This window comes from Electrophorus electricus, chromosome 2, assembly GCF_041902795.1.
Source record: "Electrophorus electricus isolate QZ-2024a chromosome 2, ASM4190279v1, whole genome shotgun sequence".
In the NCBI taxonomy this organism is placed as follows: Eukaryota; Metazoa; Chordata; class Actinopteri; order Gymnotiformes; family Gymnotidae; genus Electrophorus; species Electrophorus electricus.
In genome coordinates, this window is record NC_137498.1 from 13,174,766 (window position 1) to 13,188,213 (window position 13,448).

Below are 13,448 nucleotides of genomic sequence, written 5' to 3' on the forward strand. Positions count from 1 at the left end.
TAAATAAATAAAATTATTAAAAGGGTAAATAAATAAAACTGTCAAATGTGAAGGCTTAATAAATAAACTGTACAGTGTATATACATCATTAAAATTATAGTAAAAATGATGTAAACATACACGTTCTCCCAGATTGTCCGAGTTATACTTTTTAAACCGAGCAATAGTGTCACAATTAGTCCCTCCGAATTTCCGTGTTCCATGTTTTCCCTGTCTTGTGTTTTTAGTTCAGTTCCATAGTTTCGTTTTCTCCGCCCCTCGTTTGATTTTTAACACCTGTCCCTTGTTTAATTGGTTGTATTTAAACCCTGCCTTGTGCATTTATTTTTGGCTGTTCATTGTGGTTGTTTATTGCCTCCGTGCGTGCATTTACATTTGAATCATTGTGTGTGTTAAGTTTGTACTCCATGCCTTCGTGTTTCTTAGCCCCGAGTTTTCCTAGCGTCTTTTGTTTTAGCTTGCTTTCCGTTTGCCTTCGTGCGTTTTTGTTTGTTAATCATGTATCCCCGTACACTCCGTGTTGGTAATATGACCCTAGGGGTTATACCGACTCTGATTCTGGATTTGGCCTGAATAAGTCTCGCTCTTCTGCGCACATGCGTCCGCCTCCTTACCGCTCACCGTTACAAATGGGAGCAGGGTCTCTAGGACTCTTGTGGCTTATGATAGTGCCATTAGTGATGGTCTTGTCCCATGGCATCTAGAAAGGGCAGAAGAAAGCTCTATTGTATTTAATAATAATGAAGCTGTTTACTTTCTTTTAAAAAGTTGACCCAGTTTGAGCGTGTTCTTGAACAAAAATAAATAAATAAATAAATAAATAAATATTTTTTTAAGAATTAAAGATTTATTCCTAAAAAGTAATTGAATTTGAACTGAAAATTTGGCTTTTTATAGGCTTTGTATATGTGTGTATATATATATATATATATATATATATATATATAAAAAGCCAAATTAATTCATTTTTATTTTTATTTTTTTATTCCAAGTGTTACTTGTTGACATTTATTTTGAATTTGTCTTATTTTCTGTTAGTTTGCAGTGTACTCATTTATAGTTTTATTAAAACTCATCAGGAACTGCAGTGTTTCATTTATAGCTTTACAATGTAATGTAACTGAACTTTAACTGAACCTCAATAAAAATTAGTTGAACAGTTGTTCACCTATACAGTGCAGGCTATACAATCTCTGCATATACTAATGTCTTTCTCTTCAAGAAACACACACACACACACACACACACACACACACACATATATATAGAGTCATGCAATAACATACATTTTATATATATATATATATATATATATATATATATATATATATATATATATAATGTATTTTATTGCATGACTCTATTGGGAAACTGACTCCAATTTGTAGAATTAGGACAAGCCTATGTACAAAATATCCCTGATAAACATAATTAAATACCAGCAAGATTACCAATAGATTTGATGGCAGTTGGTTAACTGAACCAAATAATTCTAATGTATTCTCATAAACCAGATTGCATCATGCATTTTTTAATCTTAACTCAAATTGGACAGCTTAACACACTATTTAAAGTGCTGCATCACAGTCACATGTAATCAGCTCTTGCCAAATTCTATTGCCAAAGTCTATCTGTCTATCTATCTATCTATCTATCTATCTATCTATCTATCTATCTATCTATCTATCTATCTATCTATCTATCTATCTATCTATCTATCTATCTATCTATCTATCTATCATTTCACTGACAGTGTTGCTGTCCTGTACCTTGTGTACACGGTGTCCTTTTTATTAGCATCTTTCATATTATTTTAATGTTTTTTTTTTCTTTGTTGGTACTATATATTTGAGCAAAGCACTTTGAATTGCTATTGTGTATGAAAGGTGCTGTACCAAATTAAATTGTCTTGCTTGCCGTGTGTTTGACCAAAGGAGAAGTGTTATCTAGATACTTCTAATATACATTTATTCTGGAAACTTGAAGCACTTGAAGATGTCGAGTGGATATCTATAGAAAAATATACAACTAACGCACTTTGCTTGCACAACTTATGAAGGGTCGCTGTCTGAAATTTCTCTGTAAATATATATATATATATATATATATATATATATATATATATATATGTATATATATATATATTTAGACACACACACTACAGTTAGTAAAATAACGAACAGTAAACGGATATAATTATCAAAGGCATGCCCTTAGTGCCCTTAAAGACTGAGGTAAATGACCTGTTGAATAATAGGAAGAAGAACTGGTGCTGTAGCCTGCCCTAGATGTGCTTCATAAAACCTTATTAACAAAGACAATAAAATAACTAGAACAAAAGGATCCATTTTATCACCTCTTCCTCCTTATGCATTACTACAGGAGTGGTCTATTTTATCTTTTGCAAGAGATGTATTCATCTGTATATTGGAGGAACCAAGAGAATGTTTGCTGATTGTTTTGTTGAACAGCTTTGGACCATCAGAATTAAGGATTTGTCATTTTAATGCTAATGGAATTTGTAATAATTTAGGTAACCTGATGAAAAATATCCCATCTACACTTTCAGAGATTTAGAAACCCATGAAACAGTGTCATGTCTTATAGCCTAAACCAATTCTACAATCATAGCTATGGGGCAGATGTACCTATAGACTGGTAACTCAGGACACAGTCTAAACTCATTTTGTGCTTCACCTCTATAAAGGTGTAATGTGTCATTTTAAGCAGGTAAAAATAGAAAGCACACTCATCTGGCTTTTGCTCTTTATTTTTAAAACAGAAATACATTCTCACAGTGAATTAATGGCTACAGTCAACAATAAAGCACTTGACATAAAATGATATGCACATTTATGTAAAGATGGAGGCTAGGCAGGACGCACGAACGAGCCGACAAAAGTTACGTTTATTAACACCAGACAACAGACAACGTAGCACATTGTATTAGTCTATCACCGACAACATCCACTACTAAATAGGAGACTTATATACACGCACAGTAATGACACAAAATGAGGAGCAGGTGTGAAACACAGGGAGGGCGTGGTATACACACACACACGCACACACACAAGGAGATGTCTGGGAGGAGGGGCCGAACCATGAAAATTTTACTACTACTAAATAAATTACATGCAGAAAAGCTAACAATTCACAACTTGTATTCAAATCACCTTTCAGCAGATTAACCCCTAATGAGGCATTTATGGTGATAAAACATAAAATACTTGCTATTTACTTGCTACCATACATGTTTTTGTGTGTTTGTTTTTTGTCCTATTTGCTTGATTGCATTTGTGTGTGTGTGTGTGCATGTGTGCTTAATTTGAAGTTAATCTGATGCTGGCATCTTCTGTAGAATCTGCATTATCCATTGGAGTGGACGCTGGTTTGGTTTTCTGACTGTGTACTACAGTGGAGAAAGTCACATCATCCTGTAGGAATAACACATTAACAATTGTTACATAACACATGTTTACAAAACACACATTCAGTATGATACACACCTGTTCTTGTGTTGTTTTGCATTTTGCTTTTGGATTTACAGTTGCGTATAGGACACTCGAATCTTCATGTAGAAACACAGAAATGGAAAATAAGCAAACTTGTGTAAACACTAACACACACTTTCACAAAAATACTGTATACAGGAGTCTATACATGCATACAAATACACAGTTCAGATGCACCTATGACCATCATGTGAAGAGCAACAACAATATGCTATATGTGGTGTGAAATCATTGGTACATGTCCAGAAGACCCCGTTTTCATATGAATGCAGTGATAAGAGCTGTGCTCCATAAGGGCACAGGTGAAGTGAAACACAGGTAGAATTTAGTGGTAAATAATCCTGGTCCAAAGAAGGACGATATAACCAGCCTTAATACCTACAGGTCAGAAGCTTTAACATCAGTAGTCATGAAATGCTTCGAGAAGCTGGTTCTGTGTTATGTCAAGTTCATCACTCCCACCTCCTTGGACTTTTTGCATACAGAGCAATCTGCACTATGCAGTCACAATCAACACTATGTCTGTACTCATCTGGACCTTCTAGGATCTTATGACAGAGTCATGTTTGTAGACTTCAGCTCTGCTTTCAACACAACTAAGAGTGGAACCCTGCGTCTGTCAGGGTATTTTCAACTACCTGTCAGATAGAAAGTAGCTTGTGTGCCTGGAACCTTATCTGTCAGAGCCCCTATCCATCAGCACTGGGGTTCCTCAAGGCTGGACACGCTCAGCCCTTCTCTTCTCCTGCTACACCAACAAGTGCATCTCCAGCTATCATCAAGCAAATAACCCTAACAGGACTCGTTAGCAACACTGACGGGACTGCTAGTGGAGTCAAGTGGCTTGTCTGGCTTTGTGGTGCACTAAAAACAACTTGGAGGTCAACATGCAAAAGGCAGTAGAGATGGATGATACATTTCTGAAATAAGACAACTGTCCATCTCCCTTTGTAACTCAGTACAGTAAGTGATGTGGAGTCTGAGCTTCCTACACACCACCATCTCCACTGATTTCAAACTGGAGATCACAACAGCCATCATAAAAAACATTCATCAGTGTATCAGGAGCTACTTTGTATCAGAAACTCACCATGGACCCCATACAACTAGGGAACCCCACACACTATCTGTATAAAACCCTCTGCTCAGGTATTTATGTTTCAGATCCCACTCCTTTTCCCATTGTGTTTCAGTCCCTCAGTCGGTCCCTGCCCCCGTGCCTGTCGGTGACATAACCCCTGGTCTCATACCTGCTCCTGGACCCATCTTGGCTTCTTTACTTGCTCCTGGTACCCTGGATTCTGTGTCGGCTATTGAGTCTCCTGTTCCTTTGTCTTGTCTGGTTCCTGTCCCTGCTCCTTATCTGGCCTGTTCTGTTCCTGTTAGTGTCCCTTGTCCTGCTGTTCCAACTCCTGGTTTGGGGGGGGGGGGGGTTACTGTCACATCCACAAACCTGAGCATTCCCATTCTTCTGGGTTTTCATTCGTCTCCATGGTTCCCTGTCTCCTCCCCTTTCATGCTAGCTGTTCCTGGTTTGTCCCTGATTGTAGTGTTATAAAACCCCGTCCCTACGTATTTTGTTTGTCGGTCATTGTCTTTGTCTTAGAGTGGCTTTCATGGTTTCTGGTCAGTTCTCGTTTGGTCACTATCATTGCATTCGATCTCATTTGTTCTCCGTGTTTAGTCTGATCTGCTGCATGTTGCTTTCCTTGTTTAGTTCTGTATCTTCGTCGTCAATATTGTTTGCTTATCTTAGGTAGCCCCGTTCTGTGTTGTTCCCGTTTGTCTGTCTTTATGCTCACTGTTATGTTTCATTATTGTTGTTCTCCGTTAGTCTTCCCTTAATGTTTTATTCACTTGTTGCTCATTTCTCGCCCTCACCCTGTTATCATATTATTCTTCTGTTAGCCTGTTTGTTCTTCATTCTATAATGTGTTGTTAGTCTGTGTCGATTATTAAACTTATTATTTATTTATTCTATTCAATCAGTTTGGTTCGTTATGGCGTCGTCACTTTGCACAAGTGTTCGCTCTCCACCCCTCCCGCGTTACAATTAGTTGTTGCTGACCAAGTGAGGGGTGACGTCTTAGAACAGGCCAGACGCTTGCAGACAGCCGAGTTTTATTTGTAGCGGAATAAGCAACAATTATGAAGTGAAACAGGCGAGGGTAATAGCCAGATATACACACACCAGGGAATTGCTCAGTACATGCTGATAGACCAGCGATAATACTTGGTGGGGACTGAATGCAACCAGAGAGAATAAATAGTCATACTCCCATATGACTGTTATAAATGAACGCTTTGACAATGATTGTCCTGACACTGTATTGAAAGTGTTCTGGCCTGGTCTATAAATAAGGTGTTTTATTTTATTACTATTAAAATGTTGATTGATCTCTAATGCCACACCATTCTACCAGTCAAAGAAAGATCAGACAATATATGTATAACTCCATGATAGATCGTCAGTGTGGAAGCACTAGAATTCTTTATATCAAGGCAAGTGCCACATACAACACATGCGACTGATCACATTCTTGCAGTGCTTGTCTTTGTTCAGTTTTCCACCTCATCTCATTGAGTATGTCTGTGTTTAGTGAGGGGTTTGGTGTTGTGTCTATACAGGCAAAGGTCTGAGTAGGAACCATTCTAACAGAAATGGACATTTATAGAGATGATCCAGTTAGATTCCCGTTCTAATTAGATTCCTGTTCCCATCGTTTTGAAGACTTAAGCGTCTGTCACATCTAACTGCCACATCACTCCTTTTTCGCCTGAGTGGAGCAAAATCAGGTGTTTATGGGCGGTCTTGATATTGTTTAATTTTGGAGGTAATGTAGTACTACAGAAATCAGCTAACACTATCTGACTTGTTAATCTGGTTTTTGTGACTTTGTGTTAACGGATGAGAAAAAAATAACTAGTAAAGTGATTGCAGCTGTTTTTTTCTCTCAGAAAGAAGCAAGTGCAGCACCATCCTCTGGTTTTATATTAGCTCTCACTTCCAAACTGCATTAATTAGCAGGTTTCAGCTAGATGAACTCAGCACGAACATTGATCTTTAATATAGATATATAGGCCTCCATTATAGATCATCGGGCGCGAAGCGAAATTACTCGCTACCAGAAGCGAATTCATTACCTTCATAGACATTCCATACATTTCTTTAAGAATTTAAAGGCTCAATCAAACCAGCTACAAGATTAAGAAAAAATAAAATTGGAAAGAAAGCAATTTCAAGACTTTGTATATAAATGCTTCATTAGAATTATAAATTCTATAATGCCCTCAGACAGGTAGCTGGCTATACACTGAAATACACTGAGCTACAAAGTAAGTTGTCATGACTATGTCATTTAACCAAGAAAGTCAGAACATATTCCTACTTGTAGGCCAAACTCTCATCTATAAATTTTTTGTTCTTGTGTAAACCAGATCCTGTGGTCATCTCTGGTCTCTTGCAGAGATGTTGTTATTAAAGCTACATAACACACCTAACAGCTCCGAATGTGCCTGCACACACAAACTGCATAATACATACAGGTAAGAGATACGGATCGCAAAATTAATGAAATATTGAATTATTTGGATGAAATTAATTAGACAAATATTCACAATTTTATGTTAATGTCTTACATTTACAGGAAACTGGTGTCAGCAGTTTATAAAAAATAGCTGGAACCTAGCTTGAACCTAATCACACATTTTCTCATAACACATGCTAGATTTTGCATAACACATGCTAAATTGTAATTACAGGCATACTTTGGAATCAGATCATTTCTTAAAAGTTTTATGTACATTAAACCTTTGCCTGCACCTCTGCCATTGGTTGTAGGTAAGTGGGACAGGGATAAATAATTACAGTAACAGAAACTCCAAATATATCACTTTTATTGTCAAACTGACATCAACATTGACTAAATCAACTTTTATGACTGTTTGTTTACACTTATTTGCAACTTGTCATAGCAAAGCATTACCTCTTATTTTAGATGTTTTAAATCAAAAATCTAAAATAAGAACACATTAGTGATTTTGATCCAGCTGGTCCACCTACATTAATGATCTGCAGAACGATAATGTAACGTGGAGGCAGACAGGACTTGACGCACATGTGTAAACAAACATTCTTCATTTCCAAAACAGGTAGATACAATGTCAGAAGTAACAAAATGATGCAAACTAAACACTGACAAGGGAGAAAAACGATACAGGAACTGCGCAGAAACAATAAAATTGTGATGGAACGTTTGATACTAAGACATCGAAGCTCTTAATACAGTGTACTGAAGCTTGAATCAGTTACTATTACCACTAATATAACCACTAAAGTTACTGTTACCACTAATACTACCAGTAAAGTTACTAATAACACGTGACTAATGATGTTTGAAGCTTCAAACGTCACCGAACCACAGGATGAGGGTGTGACTGTTTCATAAGTTTGGCACTGTCCTATAATGTATCTTTTTACTAAAAAATTGGAAATGTGCAAATTATAGAAGCCAAAAGGGAGAGTAAACATTTCATAACATCACCCTGTTGTCTGACAGTAAGGTTTTGTATCAAGTTTTCGCATAAAAAGGTAAACAATGATTCTAAACAAATTATTGCAGAATTTAATTACTAAACATCTTTACTGATCATCCTTTTTTTTTTAATGATATATGAAGGCGGTGGAGTGTTGTATTGTTTATAATGCTGCGCAGTTTTGAATCTATAGCTGCTATAATTTCTGAACACCACTGCTATTAGTTATAGTTATAATAAGTATAATAGTTAACTATTATATATGACATACTTAATTGCTCCAGGTCCAGTCACCTGATGGTACTGATGGTACCAGCCAACTGATGATGGTACTGGAAATCACTAAGAGATTTTCAAATAGATGGATGCATGACCATCAAGTTATAAGATGTAAATGTCTGCTTATAGATTGTCTCTCTCCCTCCCTCCTTCTCTCTCTCCCCCTCTGCCCACCCTCGCTCCCTCCCTCCCTCCTTCTCTCCTTCTCTCTCCATCCCTCATTCTCTCTCTATTTCTTCCTTTCTCTCTCTCTCCTTCCCTCCCTCTCTGCCTTCCTCCCCTCTCTCCTTTTCTCTCTCCATCTTCCCCTCTCTCTCCCTCCCTCCTACTCTCTCTCTCTCCTTTTCTTTCTCTCCCCCTCTCTCTCTCCCTCTTTCTCTTTCTCCACCTCTCTCTAGAGCAAATGAGAACAGTAGAAACTAAATAAGGAAACTAAACAAGTCGTGTGTAATATGGGTATATAACTGACTAGAACCTAAACAGGACAGGAGACAAGAATCATTAACTACAGGCATGAAATACAAATACAAACAGAAGATGTAACTAGAAACAGACAGAAGTAGAACTGCAGATCCTGCTGCTGGATAGATTTTTTGTTTTATGTAGTACAGTAGTTATCGGTACAGACCAGTTGCTATATGCAGTACGGCCCACCGCGTGCAGTGAAGTTGATGGCACACACCTGCCCCTGGTTTAATGTTGTGTGTGTCTGTGTGTAGTTAAACCCCTGTTGGTATGTGCATTAGTGTTGGTAATTTTTTGTGTTGCTAGTCCTACGTGTATTCATGTTAAACGTATATGTTTGTGTTGCCGTCGTTAGTGTTCCTGCCAGTGTTACGTGTATTCGTGTTATCCATTTATGTTGTGTGAATGCCGCCGTCGTAAGTGTTATGTGTTAATAAATGTCTGTCAAAGTCGAGGGAGTCTGTGCGTCCTGCTCCGCGCCCTGTGGCACTCCAGCTGTTACAGCAATCAAGTGGCACATACAACAAATGCTACAGATTCTTGAAGTGCTGATGTTTGTTCAGTTTTCCACCTGATCTCACTGAGTTTGTCTGTGTGTCTAGTGAGGGGTCTGGTGTTGTCTGTACAGGCAAAGGTCTGAGTAACAGAAATGATCCAGTTAGATTCCCATTCTAATTACAATCCCATCATATATGAAGACTTAAGCGTCGGTCACATCTAACTGCCACCACATGGGTGGAGCAAAATGAGGGGATTATGGGCGGTCTTGGTATTGTGTAATTTTGGGGAACGTAGTCCTTCAGAAAACAGCTAACACTACTTGTGACATTGTTTTAATAATTAGTATAATAATAGCAACTGCTTTTCTTTAAGAAAGAAGCAAGTAAAGCTCTTGCCCCTTCAAGTGAATGAGGTTTTTCACCCGGCAGATTTTTCTTGTGTTCGGTGTCAAAGATTATTTATACTGCAGATTTAGTGTCTGATGCTGCCTTTAAATTTAACCTAAATAAGATGCCTTAGCAAGCAGCATATGTCAGAGGGAGAACAGTGATCACACATTTATTCAACAGTCTTGGATCTGGAAGCATAGGTAGCTGAGATATGTGTACACTGAGAGAGACTGAGCTACAACGTCATTTGTCATGGCATACTATGTCATTTCAACCAAGAAAATCATAACATATTTATATGTGTAGGCCAAACTCTCAACTATAAAGTCTTGTTCTTGTTTGTCCCAACTGTTGTGGTCATCTGTGGTCTCTTGCAGAGATATTGTTATTCATCAATTGTTATTCAGGACAGTAAATCACTCTACCAGCTGTGGGTTCCTCTTGGATGTGCTATGACAGGGATGCTGCTTGTATGTGGTTACTCTTTGATTAGTCAGTGTTGGACAAACTCTGCTGTTGATCAATCAAGATCAGACTAAAGAAATTCTGAACCATATGGAGTGAATGCTGGAGCAGAGCTGAGAGTGGAGCTGGAGCAGAGTTGGTGGACTGAAGACGTACATTTGGAGAACTCTCTCCCTTGGGCTTGTGCTCTCTCTCTCTCTCTCTCTCTCTCTCTCTCTCTCTCTCTCTCTCTCTCTCTCTCTCTTTCTCTTTCTTTTTTCTGCCTGGAAGCCCCAGCAGACATGCTCTACTGTTCCTGGCCTGGCCACCCACTTCACCTTCTTTAACCCCTTGCTACATTGAACTCATGAAGCTCGGCTCTCCGTGTAGTATTTGTAATGAGACTGATGGAGTCCAGACGCTCGCAGATGATGTTAATCACTGATAATTTATTAAGACAGAGGAAATCCAAAGGTGTAGTCAGAATTCTCTGCACTGGTGGATTGAGGCTGAGTGAAGAGCCAGCTATATTTTTCTATATATTTAGAGTGCTGACACCAGTTTCCTGTAAAGTATCCAATCTCTACACTGCACGTTTAGTAGGTCAAATCCTATCTTAGGCTGGCTGAACCACTGACAAAGCAGAATATATTAAGACAGGAATTTTAGAAAGGTGGTTATGCATATTCTCATAACAGGGGTGGGACAGGGATAAATAATTACAGTAACAAGCTCCAAATATGTCACTTGTAATGTCAAGCTGACATCAACATTGACTAAATCAACTTTTATGACTGTTTGTTTACGCCCATTTGCAACTTGTCATAGCAAAGCCTTGCTTCTTATTTTAGATATTTTAAATCAAAAATCTAAAATAAGAACACATTAGTGATTTTGATCCAGCTGGTCCACCAACATTAATGATCTGCACACTATGCAGTTTTCAGAACGATAATGTAACGCAGAGGCAGACAGGACTTGACGCACATGTGTAAACGAAAGTTCCTAATTTGCAAAACAGGTGGACACAACGGCAAAATTAACAAAATGATGCAAACTAAACACTGACTAAATGGAACACCAAAAAGGGAGAAACACGATACAGGAACTGTGCAGAAACAATAAAATTGTGATGTAACATTTGATACTAAGGCATCGAAGCTTGTATCATACTGTGTACCGAAGCTTGTATCAGTTACTATTACCACTAAAGTTAATCTTACCATTAATATTACCACTAAAGTTACTAACAACACGTGACTAACGATGGTCGGCGCTTCAGACGTCACTGAAGCACAGGATGAGGGTGAGACTGTTTCATAAGTTTGGCAGTGTCCTATAACTTGGAAGCTTTTTCTTTTTACTAAAAATAATTGGAAATGTGCTAATTATAGAAGTCAAAAGTGAGATTAAACGTTTCATAACGCCAACCTGTTGTTTTTACATAAAAGGGAAACAATGATTTTAAACAAATTATTTCAGAATTTAATTACTAAACATCATGACTGATCATCCATTTTTTTTAATGACATATGAAGGCGGCGGAGTGTTGTAATTGTTTATAATGCTGCGCAGTTTTGAATCTATAGCTGCTATAATTTCTAAGAACCACCAGGTGTCGATGTTTTGTCACCAGCTTTCAATGCTCCAAAGCTTCGAATCCTTTAGCAGTACAATAAGGAAGAACCTCAAACGCTTCACAGGACTTCGTCTGCACATCATTACCAAGAAGGAAGTTAAACAGTAAACACTAGAATAACGAGCAGGCTAATAACGTTACCAAACAACAATAAACTCACGGGAGGACGAGAGAGCGCACATTCAAAGACCCACAGCCAAGACGATAAAACAAGGGATATTTACACAAAGACTAACGAATGCAAACTAGACAAAGATGAAAACAGTGACAGAAAAACCAAACGAGGGGTCGGAACAGAAAAACCAAAACAAAAAAGCAAGTGTGTTAAAAACCTGAGAAATTCTTACTTGAACTGCACAAGATATTTGGTACAATTAAAGGAGTATTTGACCATCACTGAACTAAACGTTACTGGTATTGCGCACAGATGACAGCACAACAACAAATATAACAGCAGAAAGTCTACAAGTAACTCAGACAACCAAGACTTTGCTAGTGTGGATACCAAAGAAAACCTTAAAGCTGGATTTATCATTTGCAGTTGGATTTGGATCAAAAATGTTTTACCTTTAATGGTGAGTCTGATGTATTTATATTTCTTCTTTGTAAGATAACAGATGTAGGCTCCCTTATCCTCTTCAGTCAGGTGTGATATGAGTAGAGAGAGATTTCCTGGAGAGTGAGCAGTACCCATCTGAACTCTATTTCTGTACTGTTCACTCTCACTGGTGATCACATCCCATGTTTGTCTTCTTGTGTTGTATTTCTGCCAGGTGAAACTCTCAGGTTTGGCGTGTGGGTCAATACAGGAGCAGGGCAGCAGTACTGAGTCTCCTGTGTATGCAGTGATGTAGTCTGTCTTCTGATTCTCTGCCAAACTGCAGCCTGCAGAAACACACGAGATAAAGGCCTTCACTATTAAACATGGCTTCACATGTACATGTAAAATGGTTATTATTACAATTATTAAAATGGTTATTATTACATAATTAATTGTTATTAAATATGACATAATTAATTATTATTATATAACACATACTCCATTATTATTATATATGACATACTTAATTACTCCAGGTCCAGTCACCTGATGGTACTGATGGTACCAGCCAACTGATGATGGTACTGGAAATCACTAAGAGATTTCCCAATAGATGTTGGTATGATGGATGCATGACCATCAAGTTAGAAGATGTAAATGTCTGATTATACTGATTATAGATTGTCTCTCTCCCTCCCCTCCCTCTCTCGGCCTCCCTCCATCCATCCCTCCCTCCCTCCCCCTTGTTCCCTCTCTCCCTTCCCCCCTCTCCATCTCGCTCCCTCCCTCCTTCCTTCTCTCCCTCTCCCCTCCCTCTAAAGTTATTACCACTAAAGTTACTATAACCACTAAAGTTACTAATAACATGTGACTAATCATGTTTGAAGCTTCAAACATCACAGATCACAGGATGAGGTTGAGACTGTTTCATAAGTTTGGCACTGTCCTATAACTTGGAAGCTTTATCTTTTTACTAAAAACTTGGAAATGTGCAAATTATAGAAGCCAAAAGGGAGAGGAAATGTTTCATAACATCACCCTGTTGTCTCCCAGTATAGTTTTGTACTACGTTTTCACATAAAAAGGGAAACAATGATTTTAAACAAATTATTGCAGAATTTGATTACTAAACATCATTA

The 13,448-nt window shown here is 38.0% G+C and overlaps 1 protein-coding gene across 1 annotated transcript in view; it reads right to left on the reverse strand.

Moving 5' to 3' along the window:
* Positions 1–2,763: 2,763 nt before the first annotated feature.
* The window catches only part of LOC145643460 (polymeric immunoglobulin receptor-like), a 31,658-nt gene continuing 20,973 nt past the window's right edge, over positions 2,764–13,448 (reverse strand). Inside the window, exons 3-4 of the mRNA XM_081694703.1 lie at positions 12,336–12,653; positions 2,764–3,437 (exon numbers count right to left, since the gene is read on the reverse strand). Coding sequence (XP_081550829.1) covers positions 3,433–3,437; positions 12,336–12,653 — 323 coding nt within the window. The 3' untranslated portion in view covers positions 2,764–3,432. The remainder of the gene's footprint in view (positions 3,438–12,335; positions 12,654–13,448) is intronic.